The 19,833-nt window shown below is 41.7% G+C and overlaps 1 protein-coding gene across 10 annotated transcripts in view; it reads right to left on the minus strand.

Annotated features, from left to right (window-relative positions):
* SEC24C (SEC24 homolog C, COPII component) overlaps positions 1-19,833 on the minus strand; it is a 1,178,749-nt gene that overhangs the window by 201,668 nt on the left and 957,248 nt on the right. For all 10 annotated transcript variants that reach the window (XM_085603503.1, XM_085603507.1, XM_085603502.1 and 7 more), the window contains one exon: positions 16,869-17,048. In XM_085603503.1, coding sequence (XP_085459629.1) covers positions 16,869-17,048 — 180 coding nt within the window. The remainder of the gene's footprint in view (positions 1-16,868; positions 17,049-19,833) is intronic.

The raw sequence follows: 19,833 nt of genomic DNA on the forward strand, positions 1-19,833 counted from the left end.
TTTCCTCTTTCCTCAATCCATAATTATGTCTTTCGGTCTTTCTTTCTTAATTATTTTTCATTTTCTGTTGCTTAGCCTACATTTGCATCTTGCTGCTCTGTTTGCATCTCATCCCCCTTCATTTCTCTTCCATTTACTTCACCTCCCTCTTAGTTTCATCTCTCTTTATCTTACCCTTTCTATCATTTTTGCCATCTATACCTTACCTTTCTCTACCTCTCGCATGCCTCTTTCTACCTCACCATTCTCTCTTCCATTTCTCTCTCTGCCTCACAACTCACTGCCTCAATTCTCTCTTCTCCATCTCTCATACACTATCTAGCCTCTCAATTTACCTCACCTATGGGCCTTCTATGTCTCTTTTTATTGATGTCCTCTTTCCCTCACCTTACCAATTATTTTCTTTCTTTCTCTACAATGCTCTCTCTACCTCTTCCACTCTATCACTCACTTTGCTTTCATCTCTCTATCTCCTTCATTGTTTACGTTCACTCTCTCTGCTTCCAATGTCTCGCTCGTTTAATACATCTGTCTTACCTCTGTCTCTCTCTCTCTCCCTATTTCACCATTCTCTACTTCTCCCTCGCCCTTCCTCTGTATTAGCCTCATCTCTTCCTCATCTGCACCTCTTTTCTCTCTACTTCTCATATCTTTCATCCCTTCCGGCTCTACCTGCCTCTCTGCCTCGCTACTTTGTTTACCTGACCTGTCATTCTGTGCTTCACCTTTCTATTTGTGCTATCTCATTATAACTCACTTCTCTTCCTATCTTATTTCTCTCTAGACCTTGCCCCTCGAGTTGGCACCTTTCTTACCAGCCTACATTTAAAACTGCACGCCAGGCCTCTAAAAACAAGCATTGGTATAGCCAATAGGTCCCGCCTTTGGGACCTTATAAGTTTTTAGCCATGCAATAGTTGATGTTATTGCACCAAGGATATTGTGCTGCATAACTAATTACTTATAAGGTCCCAAAAGCGAGACCTATTGGCTATGCCAATGCTTGTCTTAAAGAGCACTTGCCTTTTTTCTTCATTCACATAGTTCATTGAACTTAACACCCTCGTTCCAAAGCATCCAACCAGGACAGAGTAACATATGAGGTGCAGAGGTTTTCCTGTAGAAGATTCAGTAGTCATTCTATAACCTGTAATACCTTCTTGTAAAGCTTCTTCACACTTTAAAAAGCTAGCTCTAGCAAGTTGAAAACTTTCTTTCGAAGTATTATTCAATCTTTCTACTGCTCCATTGTTCTCCAGGTGATAAACAGACTTTTCTGTGTAAAATACCACCTTCATCAAAGAACTGTTCAAATTCCCTTGAGCACAACTGAGGGATATTGTCAGATAATAAAGAATTAGGAAAGCTCTCACTTAAAAACTTCCTTTAAAAATTTAACAATACTTGACAAGGAAATATCACACATACACATTACGTCAACCAATCTGGAATAATGATCCAACATAACAATATGAAAAGAAGTGTGATGATCACCTTTTAAGGGACAATCATCATCTGAGGCAACTTCATTACAAGGATGACTTGGAAGTTCCCTGGACACCATAAGTATGTGTCTTGTGACTTAAATCTTGCCACTATTGTTACATTCCATAAAATCATGAATAATATGCTCAACATCAATGTGAATCTTAATCTTTCCTTCGGTTTGACTATTTCCATATGCCCTTCATGAGCCGAATAAAGCAATTTACAACGGAGTGATATAGGTGGAATGAGTGTAATGCCCCTCAAAAACATAACATTTTCAATAGCAAGATCATCATTCATCACAGAACAAGTTTTTTCCAGAGTGGAAACATTTACTGTTCAAATGACTTAGCAACCTTACTCAATATATTGTCCTTAAAAATTATGTCTTCCATTCTTCCTCTGTTATTGCTCCATTAGTCACTTCAGACATACTGACCTCATCTTCAAGAAAATTGTCATGTCCACCATCACATAAATCACTAACACTCATCTCATAGGTTTACCTAAATGGGACAAACAATCAGCAGGCTGATTCATAATAGTGGGTGAATATTCTAGAGTAAAACTAAAATCTTGTAAAAAGATTGTCCACTTGCTTATCCTTGGGGAGATTGAGTCTAATCCTTTCCTGATAAAAACCTATTTTTAAGGTTGTGATCAGCGCAAATCTTTAGAGGCATGACTCATACCAAATTCCTAAACATTTTTTAATCCCAGAAAATGGCTAAAGCTTCTCTTTCGATCACACAAAAGTTTTCTTCTACACCCGTTAGACAGCGAGAAGCACAGGCATTCAGATGATCATACCCCCTCCGCTTCTGCAGTAGAAACGCACCTAGACTTTTTGAGCTGGAATCTGTGGCTGTTATAGATTCATCTCTAGGTATGAATCGTTGTAAATTACGGACATTTTAGATTATTATTTTTGGCTTTAAATTCTTCCATTTACGATTTGTCCCACTGAAATTCCACCTTCTTATTAAACAGTCTCCTTACATGAACTGAGTTTTCAGTACAAATCTTCAATTAACATGAATATTCCTCTCAGTGGACAGTGTAATCTGCATAACACCCAGTAAGGCCTGTTTCTCTTCCCCCAGGGGCCTGCCTGTTGATTGCCTATGGACTGGAACAGGTATGTTCTTTCTCATCCCATTATTACCCCTGGCCTCTGGAACAGTTTAGTCAGTCTCCTACAGTCTCTGCATCATGATCTGGAGACGTACTGTTAATTTAATCTGCCCCATCTACTGGGGACGTACTATTAATGGAATCTGCCCCATCTACTGATCATGTTGCTCAACCACCAGCTAAGAAATTGAAATCAGCACCCTTTCGCACTAAGAGAAAAAATAAAGGTCAAAAGATGCTATCGTTGGATGCAATGGGGCATCAGCAAGGCATGCATGTTGTATTGCAAGTACCTTGTGTGGTACCAAGTTCAAAGTAGACACCTCAGGACCATCTGAGAAGTAACAATGACTTTGGAACTTTTGGAGAAGTTGTCATTTAATAATGTTATTAAAGGTTGGAGCTACTTGAGAATGACGTAAATAGCTTTCAAGGTTTAATAAAGGATCTCGCATTGTAAAAATCATTGATCGAAATAGGGCAACGATGTGTAATGGGGCATCCGAGCCAGCTGGGAAAAGGGGTCACAATATGGTAATCAATCCCCTAACTTTAACGTGCTCCAGAGGGATTTAGGAGGAATTAACGGAGTGGTTTAAAGTGGCTCCGAGGTCTCACGAATTGTTCAGCTTCAAAGCGCAGAGTGGTTAGTCTGCAGCATTAAACAGCAACTATTTTCAATCTATGCCTGAAGTTACACCTTATGTTTTGGTATTAAAAGTTGATCCCCCACTAAAATCTATCAATCTGAGGGGTGGAAGAAATTGGGGAACAATGTGAGGCATTGGCTGCGCCTTTGGCAGGGCAAATTAACTTCTGGATAGCATTAAAATGGTACGACGCGTGCACTGGATTGGGAGAAGTCCTTAATCATCTAATGATGTCTGTGTGGTGGTTAACTTTGTCTCACCATACCATCGCAGAAAAATAACAGCGGTACCTTTAGGGTTATTTATTTTATTGTGTTTTTTTAACAAACCCACACACAGTGCTTTGGGGGCTCAGTAAATAGCATTATCAACTCATGACATCTGTCCGGTTCCCTTTCTAATTGCCAACCCTGTATAGACTTAATAGATTTCCACCACTCAGTTCCCTGAATGAACAGGATTGACATTTCCAATTAAGTGACTAAGGCGAGACATCTCCAAAAGGGATACCAATCTGTAACTTCATGCAGGAGGTAGTGCAAAGACAACTGATACCTCTTATGTGAATTACTGTACCTATGTATGCAGGGTTGCACCACTGAACATTTTGTGTTGGAATGTCTTGGGCAATAGGCCAAAACTTGAAAATCCTGACTGGGCAGGTTTTGTATGTAAATATTCAAGAGTTTGCTTAAAAGCAACGTGGGCCACCACACCCTTATATGTAAATGGTTATATTTCATATTGTTCTAATGTGTATCTCTCAGTATTCAGAAGGGCGAAGGATGGGTTAGCTTCATTGATAGCTACCACATTTCAAGGTAAACTGAGGTAGGAATCTTTGAATTCTCCTTTCTATCAGCTTTTGTTATTTGAGAATATTGAAGGTTGTGATCAGCTGTCCATGAACTATTATAAAAACCTATATAATGACTCGAGTGTCAATGTTATTTTGACATCGGAAATAGATCTTCAGGCATTTTTGATAACTTTGAATATTATCTGGTTAGGTGATTTTAATGCACATCTCTAAGTTATCAGCGAAGGATATCTGTGGTCTGACCGACAGAGAAGGGGAAGACCCAGCCCATTTTATGCACAATGTTTATGGGGAATCTCTAACGTTTTAATTAAACATCATTTTTATTTTTGTAGTGTTGAATGCCAGTCGCCTAATAAAACTTGGCCCACTTTTGTGGCTAATAACCACTCCAGCACTATTGATTTTATTTTAGTTAGTAAGAATCTTAAACAGTTTTTAAGCGACCACACAGAGCAGGAGTGATAATTTTCCTATTCAATTGGTATGTTTAACTGAGGTGCCTTCTTTGTCAACCTACGGCTTGGAGGTTGGGAGCCTGAACGGTCTATCGATAAAATAGAAAATGGTTAATAAACCTTGGCTTATGCAAAAGTTACTGAAGGTTATTGTATGAGGCTGGCTTAGTATATGGTACACACTTATTTAAGTGAAGCACCTTGCACTAATCCAGACATTCCTTATGGTGATTATTGTGGTCTTAGACAACCACAGAAAGCTCTCTAAGTGGTAGCTGTGGAGAGCAGCCTTCAGGCTTAGTCCAGAAGGAGTGCTGAGCAGCTTGTTTTACCAGAACTAATCATATAGTGTAGGTTAAACGAAAAAGAACCACACAGTGTAGTTATAAAAAAATAGTTACATTTATTATACACACACTCCCTAACACATTGTTATAATTCCTACCTGGAGAAATCAACACAATACACACAATATTTCAAATGCAGACATGTAACCAAGCACAAATACACAGTGGTCTCCAGGGGGGAGACCAAATAATATACTAAAGAAGTGGAATGCAAACTTCGACCAAAGCCGAGACTTGGACCAGAAGACTCAGAAGAGGTGGGGACACAAGAAGCCACCCAGGGTAAGTACTCGGGAACCCCGCGGAGGCTGTGTGCAAAGTGGAAACCAGCAGCGTACTCAATGCAAGTCAATGGGGAAGTTGCAGTTGCAATTTTGAAGAAGGACCCTTCCCAGTGGACCCTGAAGAAAACCGGTGGAAGACAAAGTTTGAGAGTCACCCCACCGATGGACACCATAGGAACCAGGATACCTACATCAGGGAAGCCAGGTACATAGTTGCAAAGTGATGTCGGAAACTGCCGTAGACCACAATGGAGGACCTCAGAAAAGATGCCGCTGGCAAAGAAGGTGAAAGAATCCGGTGGAATCCAAGGATGGATTCTTGAAGAAAAGCACCTGCAAGCAGAGGGGGACTGAGTCTATGACAATCAGGAGTGGCCAGGTGGCATGGAAGACCAATGACCACCGATGACGGAAGGTGCAGTAGAATTGACAGTGACCTTGTCGCTGCAACTGTGAGGACCAGGCGATGCTGTGGAAGACCAGGAGCCGTTCACGAGCTGTCGGAAGTCAAGAAGCAGGGGGTCAGTGTCCTGCAGGAGCACCATCAAGTCTTGGCAGCAGCAACCCAATTGGTATACGAAAAAGGCGTAACGTTGGGACCAGCAAGGTCCAGGGTACTCACCAAGTGCAGGAGAGTCAGGGCAGGCCCCGAGCAAGCAGGGGAGCCTACTGAAGCCAAAGAAGAGCCTCAAGAGAACCCACAGGTTAAAGTCACAGGAGTAGCAACAGGACATCCAACAGCTCACCAAAGATGCAGGCCCACGGTGCAGAGGATGCAGTGAGGACGAAATACTTGGTAGAAAGAGATGCTAGAGGGTGGAGTTTCTTGTAATCCAAAGATCTCTTGAGGACAGTCAACAAGCCTTGGCAACGGCAAGCAGACGCAGTGCGCAGGGGTTCTGTTCCAGCGGTTCTGACGAGGGATACTGGTCTCAAACTTTGACAAGACAGTGCAGGATTCAAGGAAGTTGCTGAGGCACCACCTGTGTTGCTGAGTCTTTCGAAGTCCCTGGGATGTCAGGAGCAGCAGACCAGTCAGCTTAATTGGGGTGCCTGCAGATGCAGGGGAGTGACTTCTTCACTCCAAGGGAGATTCCTTTGTGTGTCTTTGATGCACACAGGCCTGGAGAAGAACCTGGATGAAGCACAGGCACAGACGTCGCATAAGACTGGCAGGACAAGGAGACTACGAGCAAAAGGAGTCTTGCTTGGTGCAGTCTCAGTTCCTAGGAGAAGTTCAAAATGTCCAGACGGTAGAAGTAGAAGTGGTTTCGGATCTGAACCTTGTCCCACACTGAATCTGAAGAGCCACCCACAGATAAGCCCTTAAGAACCCAAGGGAAAGGGTTGGGATGATACACAGATCTCACCCAGAGGAGGGGCTGGACAGAGGGGAGGATACTTCCATGTCCTTTATGCAGTTTCGCGACAAAGCGGCAGCCAACGTCTCCCTGAACTGGTCCCAACTTGAGTATGAAAGGAGGGCACTAAATGTGCCCTTCAAAGCGGGCTGGTGGCGCTGACAAGCACCACTACCCAAGCCCAATACACTAAGTCCTGTCTGGGAGGTGGTTACACCTACCAGTGACAGGAAACCTATTGTTCCACCTTCCCCCTACTTGAGCTTAGCTCAGTCGCAGGAGGGCAGAATTGAGTCTGTGGTTGGCAGCAGCACTAGCTTGCTGTTAGAACCTGAAAGGCTGGTACCAGGAATACAGAGGGGCTCCCTAGGAAAGCCTCTAGTACATGGGATCCTACATCCAACACTGGAATTGGTGTTGGGGTAGGATTCCAACATGTTTGATACCAAGCAGGAATGGTTTCGGTACAGCCAATATATATTAAGACATCTTGTGATTGACTTGATGTCCACTATATGTTTTACATGGCTGACCGCACTTACAAAGCCTGGAGTATCGACTATGGGGTTTGTAGGGGGGGGCTCCTGATAATGCAGGGCACCCTCACACTTATAACCTAGCACCCTGCCTTCAGGGCTGAGAGACCTGCCGGGGGTGGGGGGTTATAGGTTTAAAGTGCAGTGACCTCAGATATAAGGAAACTTATTTCTGTTGTAAGTGGTGCTAGCACCGACTCATACAAGCTTCAATGGCAGGCCTGTAGTCACAGTTTGAGTGGTCTCTCATGGGTGGCATAATACATGCAGCTCATTGGAGACTGCTGGTGTACCTATGCCCTGGGTACCTTAGTTCCATATACTAGGGACTTACAAGGGTACTAAGGTAGCCAATTGGGAACGTACCATAGTACTAACCACAGTCCTAGGGAAAGAGCACTGTGACTGGAGTCCTGATTAGCAGGATCCCAGTCAGACTAGTTGAAAAACAGTATAACACAAGCAAAAAGTGGGGGTAACCATGAAAGCAGATCCTACTTTCCTACAGTTATTAAATATGGTTATCAAAGATGGTAATCAAAGAGGATACAGATGGGCCCGGCATGGTTATGCACTCCTTTTGGAAAATATCTAAAACCATTCAACGGTCAGCGCAAATGCTATTGGTGGTTTGATACTGCTTGCATGAACGTCCATACCACACAAACATGCCTTAACTAAAACCCTGAGAGAGCTCAAATTGGTACAGAAATGCAGTCAATTCTATAAAATTAAACTTAATAAATGGAACAAAGAAATTAAAGAAGAAGCTTGGGAGGCTTTACTGTAGCCAATAAGTGAAGGGACACTACACCTTCTAGTAGGTCATAAATGTGCCATTTTTTAGAGTGCTAACTATGCCTTTTACAGAAGCGATCCCACCTGTTTTAGACCTAGCTCCCTAAGAGACCTCACCATTAAGATAATTGTCTAGACTGCAAATCTGGGCGAAGGAGCAAAACATTTTGTTATGTTCAATAAGGATTTTGCAAAGACATTGGGAGCATTGAACAATGTTTACATTTCAACCTCATGATTAACAAATACACCATGGCTAAAAAGAGTTCCATCTACTTGGCCTTCATGGACCTGTTGAGTGCCTTCGACTAAGTAACTCATTCTAAGCTAGGAAACTCATGGGTGAAATGGGCATTGACGCTGCACAGATTTACTTCTTGAGACAGTTATACACCTACACTAGGGTTAGTGTTCGATCTGGAAGGAATGGGGAATGCATTACATTTTAAGTTCTGCAAGGGGTTAGGCAGGAGTGTGCTTTGGTCCCCTTTTTTCACTTTATGTATAAACAACATAGAGAAATATTTGGTAGGCTATTGCAGAGTTGTGCCTCACATAATTTGCATCCCTTGCCTGTTTTATTGTACGTGGATGATGCTGTTCTTTTAGCCCGGACCGGCAATAATCAGCATTGTTTTCTAGACAGTTTTGTTAGCTTCATGAAACAATTAGTCAGAGTAAACTGTACTAAAACCTACACCATGACTATAGGCCTGGCAATGAACAAATCACATTCACATTTTGTGAGTAGGAAAAAGTTGCCAACCATAAACACTTTTTCCTATTTAGGCTGAATATTTGATTGACAGCTATTGGAATCATTTGAAAAGTCATTATCTGCAGTTTTTAGTTTTGTGACTAATCTTAGAATTAAACCTTTGAAGCTAATGAAAGATATCTTATCAAAAGGTTTCTCAAAAGCCTGTCATTGGGCAGGCCTCTGGCTGGGGGGGGAAGGAGAGTATATGAATGTATGTTCCTTCCAGTTATTTGAGAAGAAGAGTTTGAAAAGAACGTTCGCAGTCCTAACAAGCTGCAATTTATTTATATGCCACCAAAAACCTGGCGTAGCCTATACAGAAACACATTAATATCTTGCACCTTCTTTTCTGGTATTCTATTTGGTCCAGGAGAGCTTTAGCGCTAAATAGAAATAATATTTCAGACTGCTTAAAACTTGATGCTGCAGATAAAATATAATGGGTAGCCCATATAAAGAAAATGTATCTGGATATTGTGAAACCTAGATACTTCAATGCACCCAAAATATTACAGTGTATTAATAAATATCAGTTTAAAGCAGAATTTATTATTGCCAGATTGGCAACGAGGGAGTATGTTGTTCAGAAGAAAGTAGTACAATGAACAAGCACATCGTGGCATGCAGCCTTTTACAACTATGGTCCCCAATGCACAACATATATTTGTTTTAACACGATTGTAGCTCAATAGTCTACATTATTGAACTGCTTTTCCTCTAAATTATAATTTTAAGGATAAGCTTCCCATGAGCCCCTGTGATGGACTGACCACGCTATGTAGATGGACTGACCACGCTATGTACTTTGCATATGATATTCTTTTGTAGGTTGTATTCTCCATCTAGGAAACAATTTATTATAAAGTTCTAACAATCAAGTATGACCGACTGTAAACCTGCGCTTCTCTCTATGTGCAACAATTGCCCCCACCCCTTTTATTTGTTTAGCAGCTGTAAATTTTAAATCGCATTCTAGGCACCTAAGGAAACTTTTAAATGAGGTATAGAGTGAGTTGCTAGTAATGAAATCTGTTTTTAATGAATTGGTTTTCTATGCAAGTTTAGATTTTAAATGTTTGTACATAGGACTGTTTTATGAATTGCATTTTATTGTCTTTTATGATTCAGAATTGAATAAAGGTAACAGTGACTATTATTAACAGTGTGACCGCATTACATTACTAGTTTAAGAGAAGAGACACTACATTTGTTGAGGCAAATGCCAGTTCAGTATGTGGTGTTTAGTTTGCAATTATTCTTTTTTACTTTTCTAAAAGAAACAACGATACAAAGTCCCTTTGCATCGAAATGAAACACCAAACAAAAACAGGCAGAATTCGAATATTTGTTCCACTTGCACAGAAAAAGTACTTAAAGCTTGGTGTTTGTTTGTAGCCTACACTGAGGGACACAGAAATGCTGCTGCTTATTGGTTAATCTCTTTAAAAAATGTCTGGTGTTCTGGGGAAAAAAATAATAGTCTGCAAGAGAGCGAGAATGTAAGAGTTTGCACGCATCTAATTTAAGGAAAGGCACACTATCGAGCCAGTCCCTTTTCAGTAAAGGGTCCGAAATAAACATCTAGACATCATTTAACACTGCAGCAAGAAGGTGTGTACCCAGCCAGTAGGTAGATATAGTTAGGACCTATTTTCCATAGGAAATCCGCAACATTCTATTTGGAATAACGTTGGCACCGATTGACGAATGTTCGCGAAATTTTCCAAACTTTTGGCCAGCTCCGGTCCGCTCCTATCCTGAAAATTTCACGGTGATTTGTCAAGCGGGGGCCGAGATAAAAAAGGGGTCCCAAAACACGTTTTCCCCATGCATTTTCCCATAGGACCTGTTGACGCAGCTACAGTCCGAACTGCTGAACAGAATTACACCGAATTTGGGAAAGAGGTAGTCCTCAGTTCAGACTCGTGCCTTTTGCTTAAATGGTGTAAATCCGTTCAGAAGTTCCTGAGAAAATTAGAGTTAAATAGATAGATCTATCTATGGCCTCGGAGGATCCGCGCACCCTCCCCGCACCCAGCCGTGCACGAGCTGTATTCCAATTGGCTGTCAACACTCCAGATCAGGAAGTGTTGGCAGCCATCTTGTGCCTCGGTAGAACCTAGGCACAAGAAACCTATAAAACAAACGCGAAAAACGCGACTAGGGGGCAGGGTAGAAACACCCTGACCCCCTAGGCCTGCTCAGGTGGTCCAGCGCTTCTTTGGTAATTGGCCCCCGGGGGGGCCAAATCCCAGGGGCAGAATTAAAAAAAGGAGTGTGGGGGGGGTCCCAATCCCCCCCCACACTGCCACGGGGACCGCCACCCCCGGGGCTCAGAGATACTATATGCAGGGGGGCTCATGGCCCCCCCGCAGCCCTGGGAACCGCCACCCCCGGGGCTTATTGAAAATTGGTGGGAGGGCTCGCAGCCCCCCCCAGCCCCGGGGACCGCCACCCCCTGGGGCTTATCTGAATTATGGGGGGGGGCTCTCAGCCCCCCCAGCCCCGGGGACCGCTACCCCGGGGGCTTTTTTTTTTTAAAAACAAAAAACACTGTGTGGGTGGGGGGTGGATGGGGCTCGAGCAACCCCCCCACACGCCCCGGGGACCGTCACCTCCCCGGGGCACTAATTATTTAACATAGGGGGTCCCCCAAGCCCCGGGGACCACCACCCCCCGGGGCTTTAAATTAAGTGGGAGAGGGGCTGCATGCCCCCCCCCCCTCGAGCCAATGATGGCCCTGGGGGCCGCCACCCCGGAGGGCCGGCTCCTGCAGAGTCCCGGGGTGCCCACCCCCAGGACACTGCTGTTTGCAATGGCAGGGCGGGAGCCATTGCAAACTGCTTTTCTTCAATGAAGCAAAGCAGATTGCTTTTCCACATGGGGAGCAGACTGTTAGCTGCTCCCCATGTGGAAAAGCAATGCCGGCTCCCGCAGGAGGCGGGGAGCCGGCTGGGACCATGGGGGGATTGGGGACCCCCCCATGGTCCCCAACGAGGTGGCCAGACCCCGGGAGATGGGGTCCCCGGGGCCGGTAGTGGCCCGGGAGGGGGGCTAATTCCCCTTGAATACTGGGGGTCCCTGGGGCCAACTAGCCCACCAGGAACCTCCAGTATGCGCCAGGGGGCTGCGTTGCAGAGAGGTGTAATGAGGCCACGCCCCTTTTTACACCTCTCTGCAACGCAGCTCCATGGTGCTTACTGGAGCTACCTGGTGGCCTAGTTGGTCGCTAGGGGACCTCAGGATTCAAGGGACTTAATTCCCCAACTTAAAACGCGCCACGGGGCGCGTTTGCACAGTGGTGACGGCAGGGGGCGGGGCCTGAGGTGATACTGTGCAAACACACCCTGTGGCACGTTTTAAGTTGGGGAATTCATTTCTCTTCAATCGAGAGGTCTCCTAGGGGTCAACTAGCCCACCAGGTACCACCAGTAAGCGCCACGGAGATGTGTTGCAGAGTGTTGTAAAAAGGGGCGTGGCCTCTGAACACCGCTCTGCAACGCAGCTCCCTGACGCATACTGGAGGTACCTGGTGGGCTAGTTGGCCCTCAAGGGACCGCAGGATTGAAGAGGAATTAATTTCCCAACTTAAAACGTGCCACAGGGCGTGTTTGCACACGTCACCTCAGGCCCCGCCCTCTCCCTTTACCATTGTACAAATATTCCTTTAAAATCAGCCGAACTACGAATTACGATTTACTCACCTGTTATCAGGAGAGGACCCAGGGCTGCATCTTTTAGACCAGCGCTGACCCTGAAAAGTAATTCTAAGCATACTTACCAGTAACTTGTATTTTCTTCCATAGGAATCCATTGTGTGGTTTTCACCAGAAAAGTTTCTAAGTGTCCATTTTTGGAACGTACAGATATTCCTCTAAAATCAGCCGAACTACGAATTACGATTTACTCACCTGTTATCAGGAGAGAACCCAGGGCTGCATCTTTTAGACCAGCACTGACCCTGAAAAGTAATTCTAAGCATACTTAACAGTAACTTGTATTTCCTTCCATAGGAATCCATTGTGTGCTTTTAAGTAGAAAAGTTTCTAAGTGTCTATTTTCACAAACTATAAATATTCCTAAAAAATCATCTGTATGACTTAAAAACATTCTTTTAACTGTTTGCAGGAGATTCACCTGTGCTGGATCCAGGATCCACCACTGAGTAAGAAAACGTAACGATAACACTACTTACCTGCTAAGTTAATTTTCTGCAATAGGATAACATTGGTGATTTTATGTGAAAAATGTTCTAAGTGTCAACTTTTAAAATACAATAATAATCCTTAAAAATCACTACTCAACTCAACTGTTTACAGGAGATGTCCAAGGTCTAAATCTAGCATCCAGTCCTGTGGTTAGAAAAGTAATCCATAAAGTAACTAATTGCATTTGACTAGAAATTCACATTGAGCTCAATGTTGCTGTGTGTTTGAAATTGTGTTGCCCATTGCAACAACTGTAACTACTGTACTTAAAAGTCTATTGCCTATTTGCAAAGTATTTAAACTAAAGTAATTCATTCTGAGAAAGTATATTTTGTATTGTAATGTATAATGTAATTAAAAAAATAAAATATCTAAAAATAAACAGTTTAAACAATGTAGTAAATCAGTATAAAAAAGAATCAGTATAACAATTAATACATTAAAAATTGTCATTCACAAAACCTTTGAAATTCACTGAAAAAAAACATAGGTTTCAGGCCTGATATAGTTAGGAATTAGCATTTAAAAACCTTTGAAATTCACTGAAAAAAACATAGGTTTCAGGCCTGATATAGTTCGGAATTAGCATTTAAAAAAAAATTAGAAATTCACTGAAAAAACAATAGGTTTTAGGGGTGTTCTAGTTAGCTGGACATTTCACTCTAACAAAACCATTGAAATTCCTCCGATATAGTTAGTTGTACTAACTACATCTCGCGTGCCCGCAATCCACTGCTGATGATGTCACATATTACATCATTCATGAAATGGTCAGTGACATCACTGATGACATCACTGATGACATCACTGACGTGACAATCCGATACACCTCATCATACACTAGTATAACCTTTCATCACTTACTGTAAAATACAGAGTGCCAGATTTAAAACCATTGACACACCAATACAAGTTTCTAAACACCCACTCAGTGATTCTTAGATCTATACACACATCTAATCACTTACCTATAGATTCACTCATACATGCTGTCAATGATCAATAGAACACTATCAAATATACTTATACACCTATATCGACATTACACATCAGCACACATCCTAATCACTTACGAAGTCTTTCTACTCACTTATGCAAACAATGGATCAAACTTACTTTTACTTAGCTATACACTTATAAAAACACCACTTCATCTATTCATATAGATAATAGCTCATACTTAGTGTGTTTTAAAAACACTATTACAACTATACAGTTATCCATACAGTCACTCATACAATCCCTGAGTCTTATGTATACTTATTTATATACAACACCTGACACATACACTGGCTTTTATTTTTCTTGTTTGTTGGACATGTACCATTGAGACATATATTTGCTCATCGCAACACCCATAAAGATATTCACTCACCCAAACAACTGTTATAACATGTAGTTTTAACTTCATATACCTACTGAATCAACTATTCACACATCTTTGGGCAGTCACACACCTCCCACCGAACCACACACACATTCACTCTCCCATACAAATACTCAGTTAACTAATCAATAAATAATATAGACTTTCACATAGCTAGTAACCAACTAGTGCAGCAGTTTACACAACAACTGAAAGTGATACAGATATTCACAGTTTAGTCACTATCCAATATATTTAGTGAGACACTATAAATTAGTCGAGTAAACAGTCAATCACACTGCTACTAAATCCTCCATCCAGATATTTATATTTATATATCCACTCATTCTTCAATGCAAATTGCTATATATATATGATACATATTTAAATAACGAACCAAACCACATTCTCTGGATGATGTAATCAGTGATGTCATCAGTGATGTAATTTGAGATGTCATCAGTGATGTCACTGACCATGTCATGAATGATGTAATATGTGACCTCATCAGCAGTGGATTGCGGGCGCGCGAGATGTAGTTAGTACAAGTAACTATATCGGAGGAATTTCAATGGTTTTGTTCGAGTGAAATGTCCAGCTAACTATAACACCCCTAAAACCTATTGTTTTTTCAGTGAATTTCTAAGTTTAAAAAAAATGCTAATTCCTAACTATATCAGGCCTGAAACCTATGGTTTTTTCAGTGAATATATATATATATATATATATATATATGTATATATATATATATATATATATATATATATATATATATATATATATATATATATATATATATTCACTGAAAAAACCATAGGTTTCACACATGTTATAGTTAGCTGGACATTTTACTGATAAAAAACCAATGAAATTCCCCCGTTATAGTTACTGTAGGCAACTATAACTCACGCGACCGCAATCCTCTGCTGATGCTAATACTGTATTTAGACACTTATTTGCCCATATCTTCTTCCATTAAATTTTAGCTATACATATATTACAAATATTTTTTTTTCATAAAGACACATATGTCATCAGCAGAGGATTACGGTCGCGTGAGTTATAGTTGCCTACAGTAACTATAACGGGGGAATTTCATTGGTTTTTTATCAGTAAAATGTCCAGCTAACTATAACGTGTGTGAAACCTATGGTTTTTTCAGTGAATTTGTACGGTTTTTTAAATGCTAAGTTACTTTACGCCATTTGTGGCGTGCGCGCCCACTTAACGCAGTTCGTTCCGTGCACGGTTTTTATCAACTTTAATAAGCCCTGTACATTTGGTGGCCTTCGGCCACCAAAAGCACAGGGGGTGAGGTCAATGTGGATAGTGTTTTTTTTATTTCGATTTTATAATTTCATGTTGCCAAAATTACGTTTTTTTTCTCTATTAATAAGCCCTGCACATTTGGTGGCCTGCGGCCACCAAAAGCACAGGGGGTGGGGTAAGTGTGGATAGTGTTTTTTTTATTTTTATTTTTTTACCGTAAGCGTACGGTAAGCTTACGGTAAGCGTACGGTAAGCGTACGGTAAGCGTACCCCGCGAAATTGCCGAAAAAAAAATAAAACCGTTTTTGCTCTTGGGGGATGTTTGGGGACTCCCTCAACATGACTATGTGGGAGGGAGTTGTCAAAACAGCCCCGTAACATGTTTTTGGCCATCATGTTTGATAAACAACACTCAGTGCGAGAGACAAAATGGCGGACGCCGCTTCCTGGTTTCGGCCGATTCGAATGTTTACTAAGATCTAAGAGCCAATCAGAATCGCGCTCGCGCACGCCACCGTAAGCTTACGGTAAGCGTACGGTAAGCGTACGGTAAGCGTACCGTAAGCGGGCTCAGATATATATATTGATTTAAAGGCTATTTTCTCAGAATCTACTGAACAGATTTACACCAAACCTACAAAAGGCACTTCCTTGACCTAGGGACTACCTCTCTGCCAAATTTCTAGTAATTCTGTTCAGCCGTTCGGGCTGTAGCTCGTTCTAAAGGTCCTATGGAAAAATGCATGGGAAAAACGCGTTTTGGGACCCCCCTTTTATCTCAGCCCCCGCTTGACGAATCCCCCCGAGACTTTCAGGGTAGGAGCGGAGCGTAGCGCCCCACCTATTTTGAGAAATTCGCGAGGATTCGTCGACCGGCGCCAAAGTTATTCAAAATAGAATGTTGAGGTTTTCCTATGGAAACGTGGTCCTAACTATAACTACCTACTGGCGACCGCCAGTAGGTAAAATATATATATATATATATATATATATATATATATATATATATATATATATATATATATATATATATATATATATATATATATATATATATATATATATATATATATATATATATATATATATATATATATATATATATATATATATATATATATATATATATATATATATATATATATATATATATATATATATATATATATATATATGTGACTCGGCGATTAATATATATCTTCAAGGTACGTAGATGTGGAGTTGGGATTAGTTAATCTAGATTTGCCTATATGCACCTAATTTACAATATTTTGTTCCTTGATATTCGGTCCCCGATATTCTTGCACGTTGATATTCAGTTTAGCTAAAATGTTTTCTGCTCCTAACAGTAATGCAAGCCTAATTTGGAATGAGTACTGATGCACTTACCAGGGGAAGGAGTCTTGGGTAAAAGAAGATGTTTGTTTCTGCCACATCCATGGAAGAGACAAGTTGTCGAACATATGAGCGGTCATCAGTACCAATATCGGCTGCAGGCTGCAAAACATCACTCTTCAACACGCAGTTTAAGTAGACTGGGATCAGTTTCATGCATTCAGGAAGGATGAGCTATAAAAAGAGGAAAACAAAAGGTAGGACGATGTCTTCACTTGCCCTTCGGAAGAGAATTGCATTATAAAAATCCAGTTGAAACCTTATTGCTTAAACAAAAATGAAACTGGTTAAAAAAAATAAACAAACCAAGTGCGTTACATTACTCTCACACCTTAGACACCTACTGCAGCATGAAGGTAGATGTGGTCACGAATGTGCAACGCACAAATCTTTTTGGGAGAAAATCACCCGTACTTGGCTCGGACAAAAGTTAAATAGCGAAATGGCAGTAGGAATGTCAGAGTAATGAATTAGAGTAAATGCACGCACTTCATTTTTAAAGACAGAATGAATCTCCTGCCAGAGACATTAGAATGAGCATTTAGGTGGAAAATATCTAACATTTGCAAGCACTGAGGTTCCAGGTCTATGACGGGGCTGAATGAAATGCAGTTTAAGGTGGGTGCAAACTTTAGGATTTGGAAAGTTACTAGTGATTAGTTATTTTTCACGCAGACACTTTTAGACAATACTTAAACGATAAAGGATTTATCCCCGAAGTTGTCATCATAGAAAATAAATAACAAGCCGGGTTCATAGTTGCATGTGGATATTTTTGCCAGAGAAAGCAAGAGAAAATTATGTATGGTACAAGCAGCATGGGCTAGTAGCCCAACAATGAAGCACACAACCTTGAGATTCTCCTTTAAAGCAATTCTTAAGACTGTAAGAGTGGGTACCCTATCTTAATCTTTTCTCTCTCTACGACCTTACAGCAAGTTGGTTAGGCCATATAGGAATCCATAACCGATAACAAGCTGCTAAACTGTTGCTATTGGAATGTACTCTACCCAAAAAGCAAAACCTATTACTTCTGCAATGTGCATCTGATATAGATTCCCATGCTGTGCACAGACTACCAAGTAGTAGTGATCTTTCCCAAGAGTGATGAAATGTTTGGGTGCTCCGAAGATTTTTTTATAACTTTGTCCCACTTGTGTACTTTAGTAAATGAAGTTGGCCACACAACTTTGATAAGCTCTTCTTATTCAGCCCACCGAAGCATGACCTTTCCCTTGCCAGCCTCAGCATCAAGTGCCCCGCCCAGTTCAAAATACAACAATCTAACAGAACCTTGGCACCAAAGAAGGTACACTATTCTAATTTAATCAACAAAGCAGCTAAACCTAAAACTATTTTTAATATTGTGAAATCTTTCACAAACCCAAAAGTCCTAGAACAAAAAATCCCTCCATAACAGGGTCTATGAGATCAAATCGCTGAGTTCTTTGAGAACAAAATAATAGACCTGAAGAAAGATTTCACGGACATAACCCCCCCGTCCTCTGAAACTCAAATCTCAGCAACTAAAAAGCAAACTTACTTGTTTCAAGGAGATTCATTTGGAACAATCCAAGCAAGCCATCCTCTCCTGTAAGTCAGGGTCACCTTTTGATCCCTGCACCCCCCCTAAATTCTACACGCACTGGTAGATATTATAAATCTGATCATAACCAGATAATTATTTCTACTTTTAGGCTATAGAGTCTCTGACAATTGGAAAATTGCTGCGGTGAAGCCACTCCAAAAAAATGAAAATTCCTGACCCTACCACTCTTCCCAATCTTAGACCCATTTCATTGATGGCATGTCTGAGTAAAATAGCTGAGAAATTAGTTAACACACAACTTAATAATTTGTGTGTTAACTAATTTAAAATAAGAAGCTAACATCCTACACCCTAAGCAATAGGGTTTCAGACCTGGTCATTCAACAGAATCAGTGCTACTCCACACTACTGAGACCCTAAAGAACGAGTTACTTACCTTTGGTAACGATGTATCTGGTAGAGACATAGTCTAGCCGCAGATGCCTTAACTTAGAATATCCCCAGGCGTCAGACTGGATCTGGAAAACTTTCCGCAGCAGCACCTCTGCGTGCCGGGAGCAGAGCCGCCCTGACGTCGTCCACGGACGTGACGTCAGCAGAACCATATGCCCCTCCTGGCGCGCTGACGTCTGTTTTCGTTGGAGAATCTTTTCCGCACTGCAACGCAGAGCCACCACCAAAAAACTGTTTGAATATGGGAACAGTGTGCGAAAATGATGAAAAGACATGGAATGATGAAAAACCGCACCATAAAGGAAAGTGCCAGGCACGGTATATTGGAAACTAGTAAAGGGAAAGAGCAGAGCACCACTCTGAGAAGCAACCCAGCAAAAGTGAAGGCCAACCACCCTGGGAGGTAAATGAAGATGTAAACAACATCATGGCGGACGACAGAAAGTCTGCAACCTTAATGTATAACCGTGAAGGACAACAAGTCCGGAACATAGGAGCTAGGACAATTGACCACAAGACGTCACTAGAAAGAGACGTTGTATCCCCAATAAGAGATTAAAAAAATGTGGCAGAGCCAATAGACCTCAAACCAATGGAGCACAGGGGTGGTAAGAGACCCCAAGGCGATAAAGAAAGAGAAAGCGGGGGGTGGGAAAAAATACGAATAGAACCCACACTGTACAACCCAGGCCGTAGGGTTGGAAAGGATACATGACACATGAGCATACCGTCCAATCACGAAAATGGGCGGAGTAGAGCTATGAAAGCAGAATGAAGCATTCTGTGTGGGAGTGAAGTGAAAGCGTCACCCTGCAGAAGGATCAAGCCACCCGAAGGGAGGCAAGCGAAGAAAGCCCAACCTGAAAAGGTCCTCGCAGAACGGGGAGGACGGGCGGGTGTTAAAGAATCTGCAGCTAGACTATGTCTCTACCAGATACATCGTTACCGAAGGTAAGT

The sequence above is a fragment of the Triturus cristatus genome, chromosome 1_2, assembly GCF_964204655.1.
Source record: "Triturus cristatus chromosome 1_2, aTriCri1.1, whole genome shotgun sequence".
NCBI lineage: Eukaryota > Metazoa > Chordata > Amphibia > Caudata > Salamandridae > Triturus > Triturus cristatus.